Consider the following 13,974-nt stretch of genomic DNA (forward strand, 5'->3'; position numbering starts at 1 on the left):
ATAAAGCATCTGAGGGGCCAGGAAGTGGGAGCCATAGCTGCCATCCTACAGCAGCAGAGCTGTTCTCGGCCTTTCATCTGCTGGGACAGAATGCATGCCGGTCACTTGTCGTATCTGCGTCCCTCCACTCAAGATGTCAGTTCCCAAACCGGGGATGTACTGGATGGTGACTAACATAATATAATAAAAAAAACATTAAAAAAAAAAAAAAAAAGATGTCAGTTCCCAAGAAGGAGCATCTGCTTGCCTTTGCTGGCCTTGCCTGTCCAAGCTTGGTATCAGTCCAAGGGTCTGTTTCTAGTTTTTCATTGTTGTTTGTTGTTGTTGTTTGTCAGATTTGACATTATGCATTGGGTTGAAGAAATCTTTAATTCCAGTGAACAATGCAGCAGTTTTGGGTTGTGATTAAAAGCTCACCTATGACAGTGAAAGGAAAAACAGGATTTCTCTCTCTATAGTTTGTGGCTAGAAACAATAGAGTCATGAAAAGGCTCTAGCCAGTGAGTTAAATACCTACCTATGTAGGATTTTGTACATTAGTACATTCCTTTTAAATACTGACACCTCAAAGAACATTTGTATAATATTTAGCCACTGATTTCTCCCCTCAGCTATTCTCATTTTCATGTCATTAATGGTAAGCTGGTGAATGGTTGTTTGTCTCCCACCCTGTGGCACAGAATACGTGTAAATATATGTATGTATATACTTTTATGTATTTGTAATGTATGTATACATAGGTAGATAGAAAAAATGGTTTTATATGGCATAATTTTGGAATTTTGCATTTTTCATTCTAGTACATCATGACTCCTGGGCCTCTCTACCTTTTCTTTATTTCTGAGTCTGAGAAACGTACCATTAGTTTTTTGGTATTGACTACGTCCCTAGGATGAAATCAGTATTAAAATGTAGACTAAAATCTTCAAGTTACATATCATGAAAGGACAAATTACCTGTCTATCCCATCCTCCTGATCATGGTTGGGGGAATTATAGGAGATGCTGAAATGGAATTCTAACACTGGGCGGTATGCCCTTCCTTGGGCAACTAGAAGCTGTTTTTCTGCCAGGGTGACATCTGGTTTCTGAGGACCATGTGTGTCTTCCCTTCACCCTGAGTCTGATCTAAATTCTGATAGAGCACACTCCAAGCAGTAATGACTTGGTGTAATATAAGTGATAGACTTCTTTCAGAATCTCCTTCACAGCTGTGTGCTGTTCTGAAAGTATCCCCTTTTTTCCTTCTCCTCCTGTTTTGATGATTGCCTGAGTGCTTTCAAAAAAGATGATAAATGAAGGAAAAAAGCCAAAGTAGTTAACTTATAAGTGTAAAGTATGTACTCCCTTTGACCTGCAATTCTGTTTCCTGTAATTTGCCTAAAATCATAATCATTGGCTGAAAAATGTATGCAGAGAGTTCATTTCAGTTTTAACTACTTAGTGAAAATTTGGGAATGACCTGAATTTGTAGCAACTCAGTAAAGCTGGCTTAATATGCAGCCATCAAAAATAATGGCATAGTTTTATATATTTAATGATTTGTAATGAGATTTGTGATGTGGAATAATGTATTTTATTGACTGAAAAGCAAATTGCAGAACAGCATTTATATGTTCCCATTTATATAAATTGTATATTTCTGTGTGTATATACAGAATATGCTACCCGTGGAGCAGTGTCTAGAAGTATGTTTAAACGATGGTTATTTCTACTGGGTAGATTTGGAGATCTCTTTTCTAGTTGACAACCCACACTGGGAACCAAAACTGTGACGTTGAAGTGCATTTATCCCTTCCAGTGATTTTTATACCACATTAATAGTTTTTAGGAAATTTTAGTATTTGTTACTAATAATTATTGTTCTTGAATCTAATTTCTAGTTGTTTTTATATCATTGAGCCTGTGAAACAGGAAGACCACAGCTTGTTTTCTAACTGTACTAGACTTGAATATCTTAGTATTTTAACTGTGTCTTTAGCTTATGCCTTTTAGCACCTTTGCCTTAGATTATGTTTTTTTCTAAGGGTAGGAGCGATATTTGTTGAAGTTCATCTGTGTATCACCTGGCATAGTATGTCCTGGAAATAGACATACTTTTTAAAAAAATCCTTAAATGTGAAATATAGTCCCTCTAGTTTGTGTAACAAATCATTTTTTGTCTGTTCAGGTGTAGAGTTTGGTGCTCGAATGATAACTATTGATGGGAAACAGATAAAACTTCAGATATGGGATACGGTAAGTATAGTAAATACATTGTATGCCCTCAATAAAGTTGTTTTATGAAAGTACAGTATATGTTTTGTTTTGTTTTAATGTCATTTTATGCCTGTTACGGTTTGTTGGATACCAGCACCCCTGCAGTCATGAGATGAAATGTGGTGCCAGAAAAGATTAGGTTTCTTTTGCGATGTTTTTCAGCAGGTGTACTGCAGGTGTTGGGTGTTAGTGAACATACCTGAACAAATGCTCAGGCTTTGTGGTCTAAATGGAAATGCTTTAGAAATTATGTTTTTAAGAAAATAAAGCAGCTTATTTAAAGTACACATACAAGATAAAATATGAATGTAAACACCATGGAGTCACTTGATCAAGTTTGTTAATTTTAAAAGTTTGATTTAAAAATAAAAGTTTGAGGGGCGCCTGGGTGGCTCAGTCGGTTAAGTGTCTGCCTTCCGCTCAGGTCATGATCTTGGGATCCTGGGATCGATCCCCACGTCGGACTCTCAGCTCAGCCGGGAGCCTCCTTCTTCCTCTCAATCTGCCTGTGCACACTCACGCGAGCTCTCTTCTCTCTCTGTCAAATAAAATTTTTTTAATTAAAGATAAAAATATAAGTTTGATTTAGTCTCAACCACTTGAAGCCACCTTGCTTCTCTCACTCAAATTCATTGAGTGCTATTCTGTGCCATCTTGTATGGCTTTTAATAGCAGTTTGTCATCTGAACCACAGAATTGTACTTGAGTGACTTGTTTTCTCGGTTCTCCCAGCTTAAATGCATAAAAGAGAAGTTACTTTATTATATACAGTGAATGCCTTAAGGTACTGTTTCTCAAACTTTTTGGTCTCAGAATCCCTTTCTTTATACTTTTAAAAAGTAATGAGGACCCCAGAGAGCCTTTGCTTATGTGCCTTATTATAGCGATCAGTATTTACCATATTAGAAATCAAAACTGAGGGGGAAAAAACTTTTTTTTAGAGAGGGGGAGGGAGAAAGGCTGGGAGAGGGGCAGAGGAGGAGGGAGAGAGAATCTCAAGCAGGCTCCCTGCCCAGTGCAGACATTTAAAAGTAACCATAATGGTGCGCCTGGGTGGCTCAGTCAGTTAACCATCTGCCTTCAGCTCAGATCATGACCCTGGGGTTCTGGGATCAAGTCCCTTGTAGGGCTCCCTGCTCATCGGGGAGTCTGCTACCCCCTCCCACTCTGCCCCTCTCCCCTGCCGTGCACTGATGCGCATTTTCTCTCTCTCTCTCTCTCTCTCAAATAAATAAAATCTTTTAAAAAATAAGCATAAGAAACTCAGTATATGTTAGGGTAAGCAAAGCATTTTTTATGAGAATTGACTATGTTTTTCCAAAACAAAAAATTGACTGTTTTTCCAAAACAAAACTTTATTTTTCTAGTGAGAAATGTTGTTTTGTTACATCTTGAAAAATCTCCTCACTGTCTGCTTAATAGAAAACAGCTTGGATTCTCATATTTGCTTATGCCTTGAGTCTTATGTGTGTTGTTTAGTTGGAGTGTATAAAGAAGCTACAACCTCACACAAATAGGTAGTTGGGAACCAGAGGGCCTCATGGACTGTTAAAGAACTGGGAACTCCGAGGGGTCCTGGAATCACACTTTGAGAACCACTGCTGTAGGGCAATTAAGACTTAATTCCTCACAGATCCCCAGTTGAGAAAGATCAAAAAAGATCACCTGTTATTTCTGCATATTCTGTAAACTAGTAAATGAAATATAAAATATGGGGAATTTTATCATTATATACCCCAGTTTTGTTTTGTTTTTTTCTCTTGTCACTCAGTTTTGGTTTCTTACCTGTCACATATAACAATTATTGAAGGAAGCAACCTTGGACAGTCTCACAGACTGGATTCCCAAGAAGACCAAGCAAGTTGCTGCAGGCTGTTGTGAGACCTAGGTTTCCTGACACTTCCTACGTATCACATAATCGTCCTGAAATGGAAAACCCTAAATCTCTGTCTTGCTCTGTCCCAGTTATACATTGGACTCTAGGTTCTTGTGGTTTCTTAGCTCTTCTTTTTAAGTGAAGGTTTATGCTTTTACTATTTCTTAGGGGCCCCCCTACCCAGAGCCTGTAGTGTCATAACCTTTTTGATTTATATTCTCTCAGGCAATATTATTTCAAAACTGCATGGAAAAGAGAAAAATGAAATATGCAAAGTCCCTTCCTTTCTAGAGATTTAAAATTAATGCTCTCCAGCTAAAAGGAAGTATTTTCTACTTCTATATTAAAATAGTTTACTCTTCTTTTTCAGAACTGAATTTTTTGCATAAGCTACGTTGCTTATTTAGCTAATAAACTCATGCAGCACAGTGTAAGTGTGAACCAGCCTACTTGGTGTCCTATAATAAACACGTTTTTCATACCTTCTACTGTGCATGAATACTTGCTTTGCTTAAAGTACTTTACCCCCTTTTTCCATTTAAGACCAGCTCAGATGTCAACTGTTGTGGAGCCTTTCTGACACCCATGGGATAGGTGATTCTCCCCATAGTATTTTATGCATATTTCTGTTAGAGCTCTGATCCTGTTGTTACTATAGTTGTTTGTTTACCCTCCTCAGAATAATCATGAGGGAAAGGACCATCTGTACTGTACTCAACTTTGTGTCTTAGATTCATAGATGATTGACTGATGCAATATTTGGTAAATTTTGTTGAATAAATGAGTGTAAACCTCTCATTCTAAGCAGCTTGTAGGATCATTGGATATATTCATGAGATATCATTACTGAAGTACATAGTTCCAAAGGGGAGATTGATATTGTAATGAGAATTATGTGACATTAGAGGAACAAACCACTTCACTGTAGTTTATTCTGGTGTATTCAATTGTTCTTCTATCCTTAAGGTATTCTCTTAAATAGTCCCCTGCCCTCCAGTTTTTGAAACTTGAACAAATCATTCATTTCCCAGTTGTTTCTTTTGTAGGTTAACTAGTCCTGCCTTCCCCCCCCCCCTTAGATTATGAGTTGATTATTTTATACTGCAGTGATCTTTCAGAAGAAATCTGTAGTAATTACTTATTTTGGACCAGTATGAAAGGGAAATAGAAACAAACAAAAACCTTGTTCACACTTCCTCTATAAAGGCAGAGGAATAGTCTTCTCTCCTCTGTATCTAAAAGAGAAAGACTGGTACCTTTGAAGACATCATGACTCCCAAAAAAGAATTCTGAGGCTTCCACATGGGGTACTAGGAACACAGTAGCCTGTTTCAGATTTTAAAGAATGTTCAAACAAGTCTGTTAACTTATTATTTTTAAAAGCTACTTCTTGAGTCTCTGCCTTAGAGGTTTGCCTCTTACTGTTAGTGGTTTTCTTCTTACTTTCACCTAACTTGCAAAACTATTCTCTGACATACATTAAGGTTGGTCCCACACTTTGTTTTATATCCGAGTGGAACGTGGTTTCCCATATCATTGATGTTTTGCAGTGTGTCTATACATTTGGATAGGAAACTACATTTTTAGTACAAGAATCATGTCTTTTCCTGGCCCAGGACATTTACAAAACCATCCTAGGCTCCTTAAGGCAAAAATTTGCCAAATACAGTTATTTGTTTCATCAGCCTTAAAGAAATGATTTTTCCCCCCAGTGACTAAGTCCCAGTATCTTAGGGTGTTTATCATCCATTGTATATCCATTTCCATTCACAGAAAATAAAAATAAGGAGTTTTCCTTGCAAAATTTCCATATCCACCATCCAGCATGTTTGCTTTGTTTTGAATATGGTAAGTATAGTGGCCAGCAGATAACTCCCGGGTGGGAGGCCTTGCGGCAAGCAGTGGTAACAGTGTATCGGTGCCTCCCCTAAAGCACTTTCCTTTGTCCCTGTGTGACTTTTTTTCTTTTGTCAGAAGTCAGATGTGTGATATTCTTAGTCTCTGTCAGGGTGAGTCAAAGAAGAAAACAAGTTGCTCCCAGTTCTTATTCCTTGACTGATGGAAGGAGGGCATAAGAAGTCCATTCTCGGGGCGCCTGGGTGGCTCAGCGGTTAAGCGTCTGCCTTCGGCTCAGGGCATGATCCCGGCATTCTGGGATCGAGCCCCACATCAGGCCTCCGCTATGAGCCTGCTTCTTCCTCTCCCACTCCCCCTGCTTATGTTCCCTCTCTCGCTGGCTGTCTCTATCTCTGTCGAATAAATAAATAAAATCTTTAAAAAAAAAAAAAAAGAAGTCCATTCTCACTCTTAGACTCTCATCTAGCCTTTACCCACCTTTTTTTAATTCTTATTCCTCTTTTTGTTTTTTGTCAGATTTTCAGTTCCCTTCCCAGTATATCCAAATAAATTTTATTCTCTCTCCCCAGATTTATCTTATGGATGTTTTAAAAGTCTATGTTTCTGCTCAACTTCCCTCAAAATATTTTAGATTGACTAATATTTTCCCCTCAAATAAGACATTGAAACTGTGTAAAAAAAACACTCGTGTGCAGCCTACATGCTGAAAGTACCTTTTTCAGCAAATGACAGGCATTTTTCTCCTTTGTAAAATGTGTCCATTTATACCCAACTTCTTACACCAAACAATGGATGTTTTTATATATCAGTGGAGTGGTAAGGAGATGACCAGAATTCAGTAGGACCAGGGAAGGGGCCTGGAACCAAGCACCAGGACATAGTTCTGCCTCTGGCACTCCTCTCCGCCCCCATGCCCACAACCCCGGGGGTAGAGAGGCTTTTGTCTCCTGCGGCTGCTGTTCACCAGCCTTCTCTTGAACAACTGCAGGGACAGGGAACTCTCTTAGACATTTCGTTCTTCGCTAATGTTTACTTCCCACCTATGGTCTCCAGTTTTTTTTATATGGCAGTGTTAAAAGAATCTGAAATCCTCTCTTTTTCAAAGTAAATGTGCTTAATTTTTTTAAAGAATTTAACTTCTGTGTTCTTTTCTAGATATTTACAATCCTGTTTCTCTTCTCAGGGTGAACTACTTTTGTTTCTGCGGGAGTCTCCCTTAGAAAGCCTAGACTTAAATAGTCCCAGGTTGACTTTTTCTCTGTCCTTACTGTGAACACAGGCAGCCTAAAAGTCACTTTGATTTTTACTAATGTTACTGTCATCCAAAACAAGTCTTGTTCATGTGTGTAGTTTTCAAAATCATTTTTCCTGAGTGATAGCAGTTCCTTGATCACAGACCTAGATGTTTAAGTTGAATCTTTAGTAGAGTACCTGAGATTTCATTCTTGGGCACTGGACAACTTATCTGGCTACTTAGAAATCCTTTTCTTCTTTTTGGTTCTTGGCTGGGTTCTGTATAGCTGGAATTGTTAGATAAATCATTAACAATGAAAATAGAGGCATTACTATAATATTGATTCTCACAAATCTTAATTTTCTAACTTTATTGGCCCTTTGGAATTAGGATAACATAATGTGAGTGCCTGCTGTATGTACTTCAGTATTCTGAGTTAGGCTATCCCTCAAAGAGAACTAAAAGAGGAAACAAGACCAGCATTTGAGCAGTGTGTACCTTTTATATAATCAATAGTACTGGAACCAAATGATCACATGGAAGTGCTCTTAGGTATGTGAGGAGAAATGGGTAACTATGGACTCTGGTAGACAAGTTTCCTAGCTTTGTGAGAGAATCAGGGCATTTGAACAGGTCCTCAAGGAAAAGGGAAATTGGGTAGATGGAGGAAAATAGTTCTTCAGGCAGAGTTACACAGGAATACAAAAGCAGGAATATTCAGAGTAGAGGCAGGCTATCGGTAGGAAAACAAATTGGCTGTATGAACAAGACTTTATTGAATAAGAAGATAAAGTTCTAGAGAAACAAATGGAGATCAGATTCCCAAGAGCTTAAGACTTAAAACCAGGGTATTTAGAAATATTTCAGCAGTATCTTACTGTGTGAAAAGTTGTATGTTATGGAGGTAACAGGAGAGGAAGAGGAGTTAAATTCCCAGCCGGTTTACCACAAAAATTGTTGGCAATGGAAAGACGCAGGCACATGGGGAATCGAAATTGGGGGATCTTTATCTGGCAGTTGGAAATCACTTTTAAAGGTATAGGCTAGGGATGCCTGGCTGACTCAGCCAGTAGAGCATGGTACTCTTGATCTTGGGGTCATGTGTTCAAGTCCCACGTTAGGGGTAGATTGTACTAAATAAATAAGCAAGAAAATGATGGGCTCAATAATCAAGTTTATTTGATTTAGCAGTCCCCACATGGAAAACGAAGGTCTGTAAAGCTTTTTCACAGAGATGTTATGATTCTGATTGTTCAGTACTAAGCATTACTGAAAATGATCATGTTCCGTTATCTGGCAAGGCTGATATCTGGGTATCTTGCTGATTTTTTACAGGACTCAAAGAGTTATATCGTGAGCTGGTAAGCTCACGATCCGCTGTGGTCACTCCTGACGAGGTTTTTCTGGTGCTGTCCACTTAGCCAGTTATTCTCGGTTCTTTAAATGCGTTTTTCTTTAATACCCTTAGCTACTATCTGAAATCCCTTACTGCAAATAATTCTATATACTGTTCAGTTTCAAGCTTCTACAATCTCTTTAAGCCAACACCTTATAATGAAGAGAGTCAAAAATAACATCTGTATTTCCTAAGTTAACCTTCTTTTTCATGTAAAACTTTATAGGTTAACCAGCATTTGGACATATTTATATTAACCTTTTTTTTAAAAAAAAAAACTAGATTGCTTTAATATGCTCAAGATAATTAACATTGGACTAGCTTTATGCGGTTGTTGTTTAACAGTTTGTGTATAGTTAAAGAAGCCATAGTAAAAAATTTAAGGGCACGATTTGTTTCATGGCTATCAGTACCATTAACAGAGAGACTAGGCCAATGTGTGGGGCGTCTTTCTTACCAGGCAGATCTCAAGAACTCAGAAACTATTTTGAATACTGATCTTTGCTTACTATAAAGTAATCATAGATTTTAAGATGTGTGGTTATGTTCATAGACTTCACTTGGAAAGTTTGGATTTTTATTTGCTCGAGTTTTTGATTTGTAATGGTAGGCAAAACCAGATTGAATGGATTCAATATAAAGTGATCCATTATACAGTATATCCATATTATAACATCTTCTTGGTAAAATAATACAGGAGGAATGAGAATGGTGTATAGACATGTGCTGTTCTCCTTTTTAAAAATCTGTTTTCCTGGGGCGCCTGGGTGGCTCAGTCGGTTAAGCGTCTGCCTTCGGCTCAGGTCATGATCCCAGGACCAAGTCCCATATTGGGCTCCCTGCGCAGTGGGGAGCCTGCTTCTCCCTCTGTCTGCTGCCCCCCGCCACCACTTGTGCTCTCTCTCTCTCTCTCTCTCTGACAAATAAATAAAATCTTAAAAATAAATAATAAAAATCTGTTTTCCCTTTTACTGTTTTTTTTTAATCTGAGCTTTTAAATTGTACAGTGATGTTCCTCTCGACAGTATATTCATTTAACTCACCCCACAGAATGTCCTTGCAAGATTGTTTTAAAGGACTTTTGCCTTTTCTCAATATTTAGAGCTCTAAACCTGATTACTAACTAAAGAAAAAATTATCTTTTTTGTATTATTACGAAGACTTCTTCGTTGGTATATATAATTCACAGTGAAATAAATCTAAAAATGTAGTCCTTAGTTTTCAACCATGCTAAGCAGTTAAAAAAGAAATTCCCATAATGCTTACATTTTGAACTTGGACTTATTAAAAAAACTTTTTTGGAAAGATACATCTCAATGAATTATATAAAAATAATTTTAATGAAATTTCATGCTTCCAGCTAGTATCATCTAATGTTTTAACCTCAAACTATGTGAAATGAGTTGGTTATTTGTACAGTTCTTTTGTGTGGTGGCTTTCTCAGTATTCAGTTTAGCATAAGACATTATTCAAAGTGCCAGAATTGCTTGCAAGTTACCAAGAGAGAGCCTAATCTTTAGTTTCCACATAAGAGAAGTTATTTTTACTGAATCTTGGCATGTTAAGATTTACTGATGTCCTAAAAAACAAAATGACTATTTTGTGCACTTGATTAAGACATTAGGTTCGGGGGCGCCTGGGTGGCACAGCGGTTGGGCTTCTGCCTTCGGCTCAGGGCGTGATCCCGGTGTTATGGGATCGAGCCCCACATCAGGCTCCTCTGCTATGGGCCTGCTGCTTCCTCTCCCACTCCCCCTGCTTGTGTTCCCTCTCTCGCTGGCTGTCTCTATCTCTGTCAAATAAATAAATTTTTTTTTTTTAATCTTAAAAAAAAAAAACATTAGGTCCATTCTTTCATTGGTAAGGCTTTGTCTGCATGCCTGCTGTGTGCCAGACCCAGTGCTAGGCACTGGGGGTGGGGGCCGTGGGAGGGAGGGAGTATATTGCGAGGGCCGGAGAAGAACAAGAATTGCAGAACTTGAGTTGTCTGTGTGAATTCTGAGGGTTGGAAGGGCTTAGTAGTTAAACTGAAAGATCAAACTCAGCATACAAACATGAATATTTTCTAGGTTAGTAGATATTGAATACAAAGATTGTGAAAACTGGTGTTGTGTTTACTTAATTTACATACTTTTTCTCAAAAGTAGAAAAGTGATTAAAAATGCAAAAGTATTTTTAATAAGAACCGTCTCAGTTTTAAACTCAGAGGCAATACGTATATCCCTCACCAGCCTTTTTTTTTTATAATTTTTATTTTGTTATATTAGTCACTATACAGTACATCCCCAGTTTTTGATGCAATGTTCCCTGGTTCATTATTTGCGTGTAACACCCAGTGCTCCATGCAATATGTGTCCTCCTTAATACCCATCACCGGCCTATCCCAATCCCTCACGCCCATCCCCTCTGAAGCCCTCAGTTTGTTTCCCAGAGTCCACAGTCTCTCACCCTCACCAGCCTTCTTAAAAACCAGAACATTAGTGCCACCAGTAAAAGAGAGAAATTAACTAATTTTGCATAATCTCTGAAGTCTGTTTTCACAAGTGGATGTAAAGATGACTTCTATATCCTGTTGCCGTTTGACAAGCATTATATATCACATACAGAGGAGATTGATTAAGTGTGGAGAAAAAATTATATAAATTCAATTCAGAACCATTTTCTGTTTTTCATAATAAAATGATTGCTCAAAGAATTCCATCTGATGACTGTTGAAAGCTCACTGCAGTTTATGATATAACTGATAAAATCTGCATCCTTGGCCTTCCAACAACCTTTACACCAGCAGATGGTGGGCGTAAAGATGTCATTCATCATTTATTTACAATGGACTTTATTTATTCTAGTGTCAACAGCTGCCCCAGGGAGTGGGTTATTGAATTCAAATGTGAGGCTCTGGGTTATTTGCTTCCTTTCAAATTTGTCTTCAGAGCTTAGTTGCTAGGAGTCCATTCTGTGTTCTAATAATGATTCATGTATTGTGAAGCCATTCAGTAAATTGGGTTGTCAGGGATTGCCAAAAAAAGGTTTAGAGGTCTTGTTTGGGGGTGGGGGGGTGCATGTGCGTCTGGTTGACTTGAGCGATAGTGGTATTTTGTGACTTTTTCCTAAGACTGGTGAAGTTTTCTTTTCCTTTACGTGCTCATTCCCTATCTGCCCATATTCTATATATAAATAAAAAGAAAATGTAGATGACAATTTATTAAAGAAAACTCTCAACCTTTTCTTTCCTCACAGGCAGGGCAAGAGTCCTTTCGTTCCATCACAAGGTCATATTACAGAGGTGCAGCAGGGGCTTTACTAGTGTATGATATTACCAGGTGAGAACTTGGAAATGTATCCATTCTTTTGGTCAATCCAGAGACTTTCCCTAAATAAACATGATTGCCAGTTATGAAAGTATGGTTTTGCCTTTTTTCCCTGGCTATTTGACTTTAAAACTTGTGTGTCTTTAATTAAATTTAAATTTACTACAGAGATCTGCAACAAAATTATTTTCTTATATAAATAAGTACCCCCAAGTTAATCAATTTGGTAATAGTATTTATACATTGGAATTTTCCAAAGTAAGGTTACATTTAATTTCCAAATACTGTACTTGAGATCTGTTTCTCATTACATAAGTGGATATGGCTAAAAATAGTTATCTTTAATGGAATGTATATTGTTCATTGTACACTACTAGGGGAAACACTTTGAAAATAGTAATCAAATTTTCTTTTATATTTAGGAGAGATACATTCAACCACTTGACAACCTGGTTAGAGGATGCCCGCCAGCATTCCAATTCCAACATGGTCATTATGCTTATTGGAAATAAAAGGTAAAAAGACTAAATCTTTTTTGCTTTAATGATGAAGGCTGTGGATAGCTGTTTATGCAATAACTGCTTATCTTATGTGTTTGTCCAAATGTGAGTTATTGATTTCTTAAATTATAAGATTTTGAAAATCCTAAGATGTTTCTTTTAGTTTTTAAAATACAGATAATAAGCATGGTTGGAAATCATTATCGTCATCATCATGATTATTGTAAGAAATAGTTTTTCTTGGAAGGTAAACTTGAAAGAATAATCTGAAGGAAGTTCATCTGTTTAGTAATTGAAAGAAAACCCACTGATTTATTTGGGGGATAGGTTACTGTTAAATATCATCCAGATTATTTTAAATACTTCACAGTAGAAATATGTGTGCAGAACTCAAATATTTTTTCTCTTTTTTTATGACTTAATGTGCATTGCGAGTTCATGCAATACATCTCTTAATCAGGTTTATTTCCACTTACACATTTTTAATATTGTTTAGTAGTACTTTTAAGCTTTTGTCTAAGGCTTTATTTTCGTGTCATCCTAATGTTGGTTTTTTTATCTTACTTCATTTTAGAACTCTAGGGAGCATTATTTGCAATGAATGTCCTTGTGCTCTGCGTTTAAAATAATAGTACATGGGAAAACAGTTTTTTGGCCATCGTTTCTCCAGATTTTAAAGAGTGTAGGAAAGTTTTCACTAATTTAGTCTAAAATTACAGTGGCAGCAAATAAAATTAGCACATTTAAGCGTTCATACTTTTATCTTACCAGTGTTTTCCTTGTGTCTGAAACATGGTGGGTAGCATCTTAGTGATGACTCAAAATTGGTTGTTGCCCATGAGAACCTTATGGTCCCAGTATGAAAAAGAAAAGCATAACATGAACAAAGGTTTTTCTTACTACAAAATGAAATGATAATTACGTGATGTGATCGAGGTGCTAGCTAAGGCCTGTGGCAGTAATCATATTGTGTTATATAAATGTATCAAATCAACACATTGTATACCTTAAATTTAACACAGTGTTATATGTCAATTGTATCTCAATAAAAAATAAAACAATCCCTGGGATGCTTGGATGACTCAGTCAGTTAAGTGTCTGCCTTCGGTTCAGGTTGTGATCCCAGGGTTTTGGGATCAGTTCCCGCATCGGGCTCCCTACTCAGTGCTTCTCCCTCTCCTTCTGCCCCTCCCCCCAGCTTGTGCTCCCCCAATCTCTCTGAAACAAATAAATAAAATCTTTAAAAATAAACCAATAATCCCTAAATAATTTTTAAGAAAATATTTTTTTCACAGCTATTTGATCCTCCAGTTCTAAGCTATAGTTACCATGGTCTTCCTAAACTTCCTGTGTGAGATGACTGCTTTCTTAACTGTAGAGTCCTTCAGTCAAAAAAACAAAACAAAACAATACCCTAAATTAATGGAGGGATATACTGTATTCATTGACTGGAAAACTAAATATTTTTAAGATGACAGGTCTTCCCAAATTGACCTAAAGATTCATTAAAATCCCAATCAAAATTCTTTTAGGTTTTTTTTTAAG

At 37.2% G+C, this 13,974-nt stretch overlaps 1 protein-coding gene across 3 annotated transcripts in view; it reads left to right on the top strand.

The window, feature by feature from the left end:
* The window catches only part of RAB2A (RAB2A, member RAS oncogene family), an 89,661-nt gene that overhangs the window by 39,567 nt on the left and 36,120 nt on the right, over positions 1 to 13,974 (top strand). For all 3 annotated transcript variants that reach the window (XM_034668101.1, XM_019795819.2, XM_002915709.4), the window contains exons 3-5: positions 2,170 to 2,237; positions 11,859 to 11,941; positions 12,352 to 12,444. In XM_034668101.1, the coding sequence (XP_034523992.1) occupies positions 2,170 to 2,237; positions 11,859 to 11,941; positions 12,352 to 12,444 (244 nt within the window). The remainder of the gene's footprint in view (positions 1 to 2,169; positions 2,238 to 11,858; positions 11,942 to 12,351; positions 12,445 to 13,974) is intronic.

This window comes from Ailuropoda melanoleuca, chromosome 9, assembly GCF_002007445.2.
Source record: "Ailuropoda melanoleuca isolate Jingjing chromosome 9, ASM200744v2, whole genome shotgun sequence".
NCBI classification, from domain to species: Eukaryota; Metazoa; Chordata; class Mammalia; order Carnivora; family Ursidae; genus Ailuropoda; species Ailuropoda melanoleuca.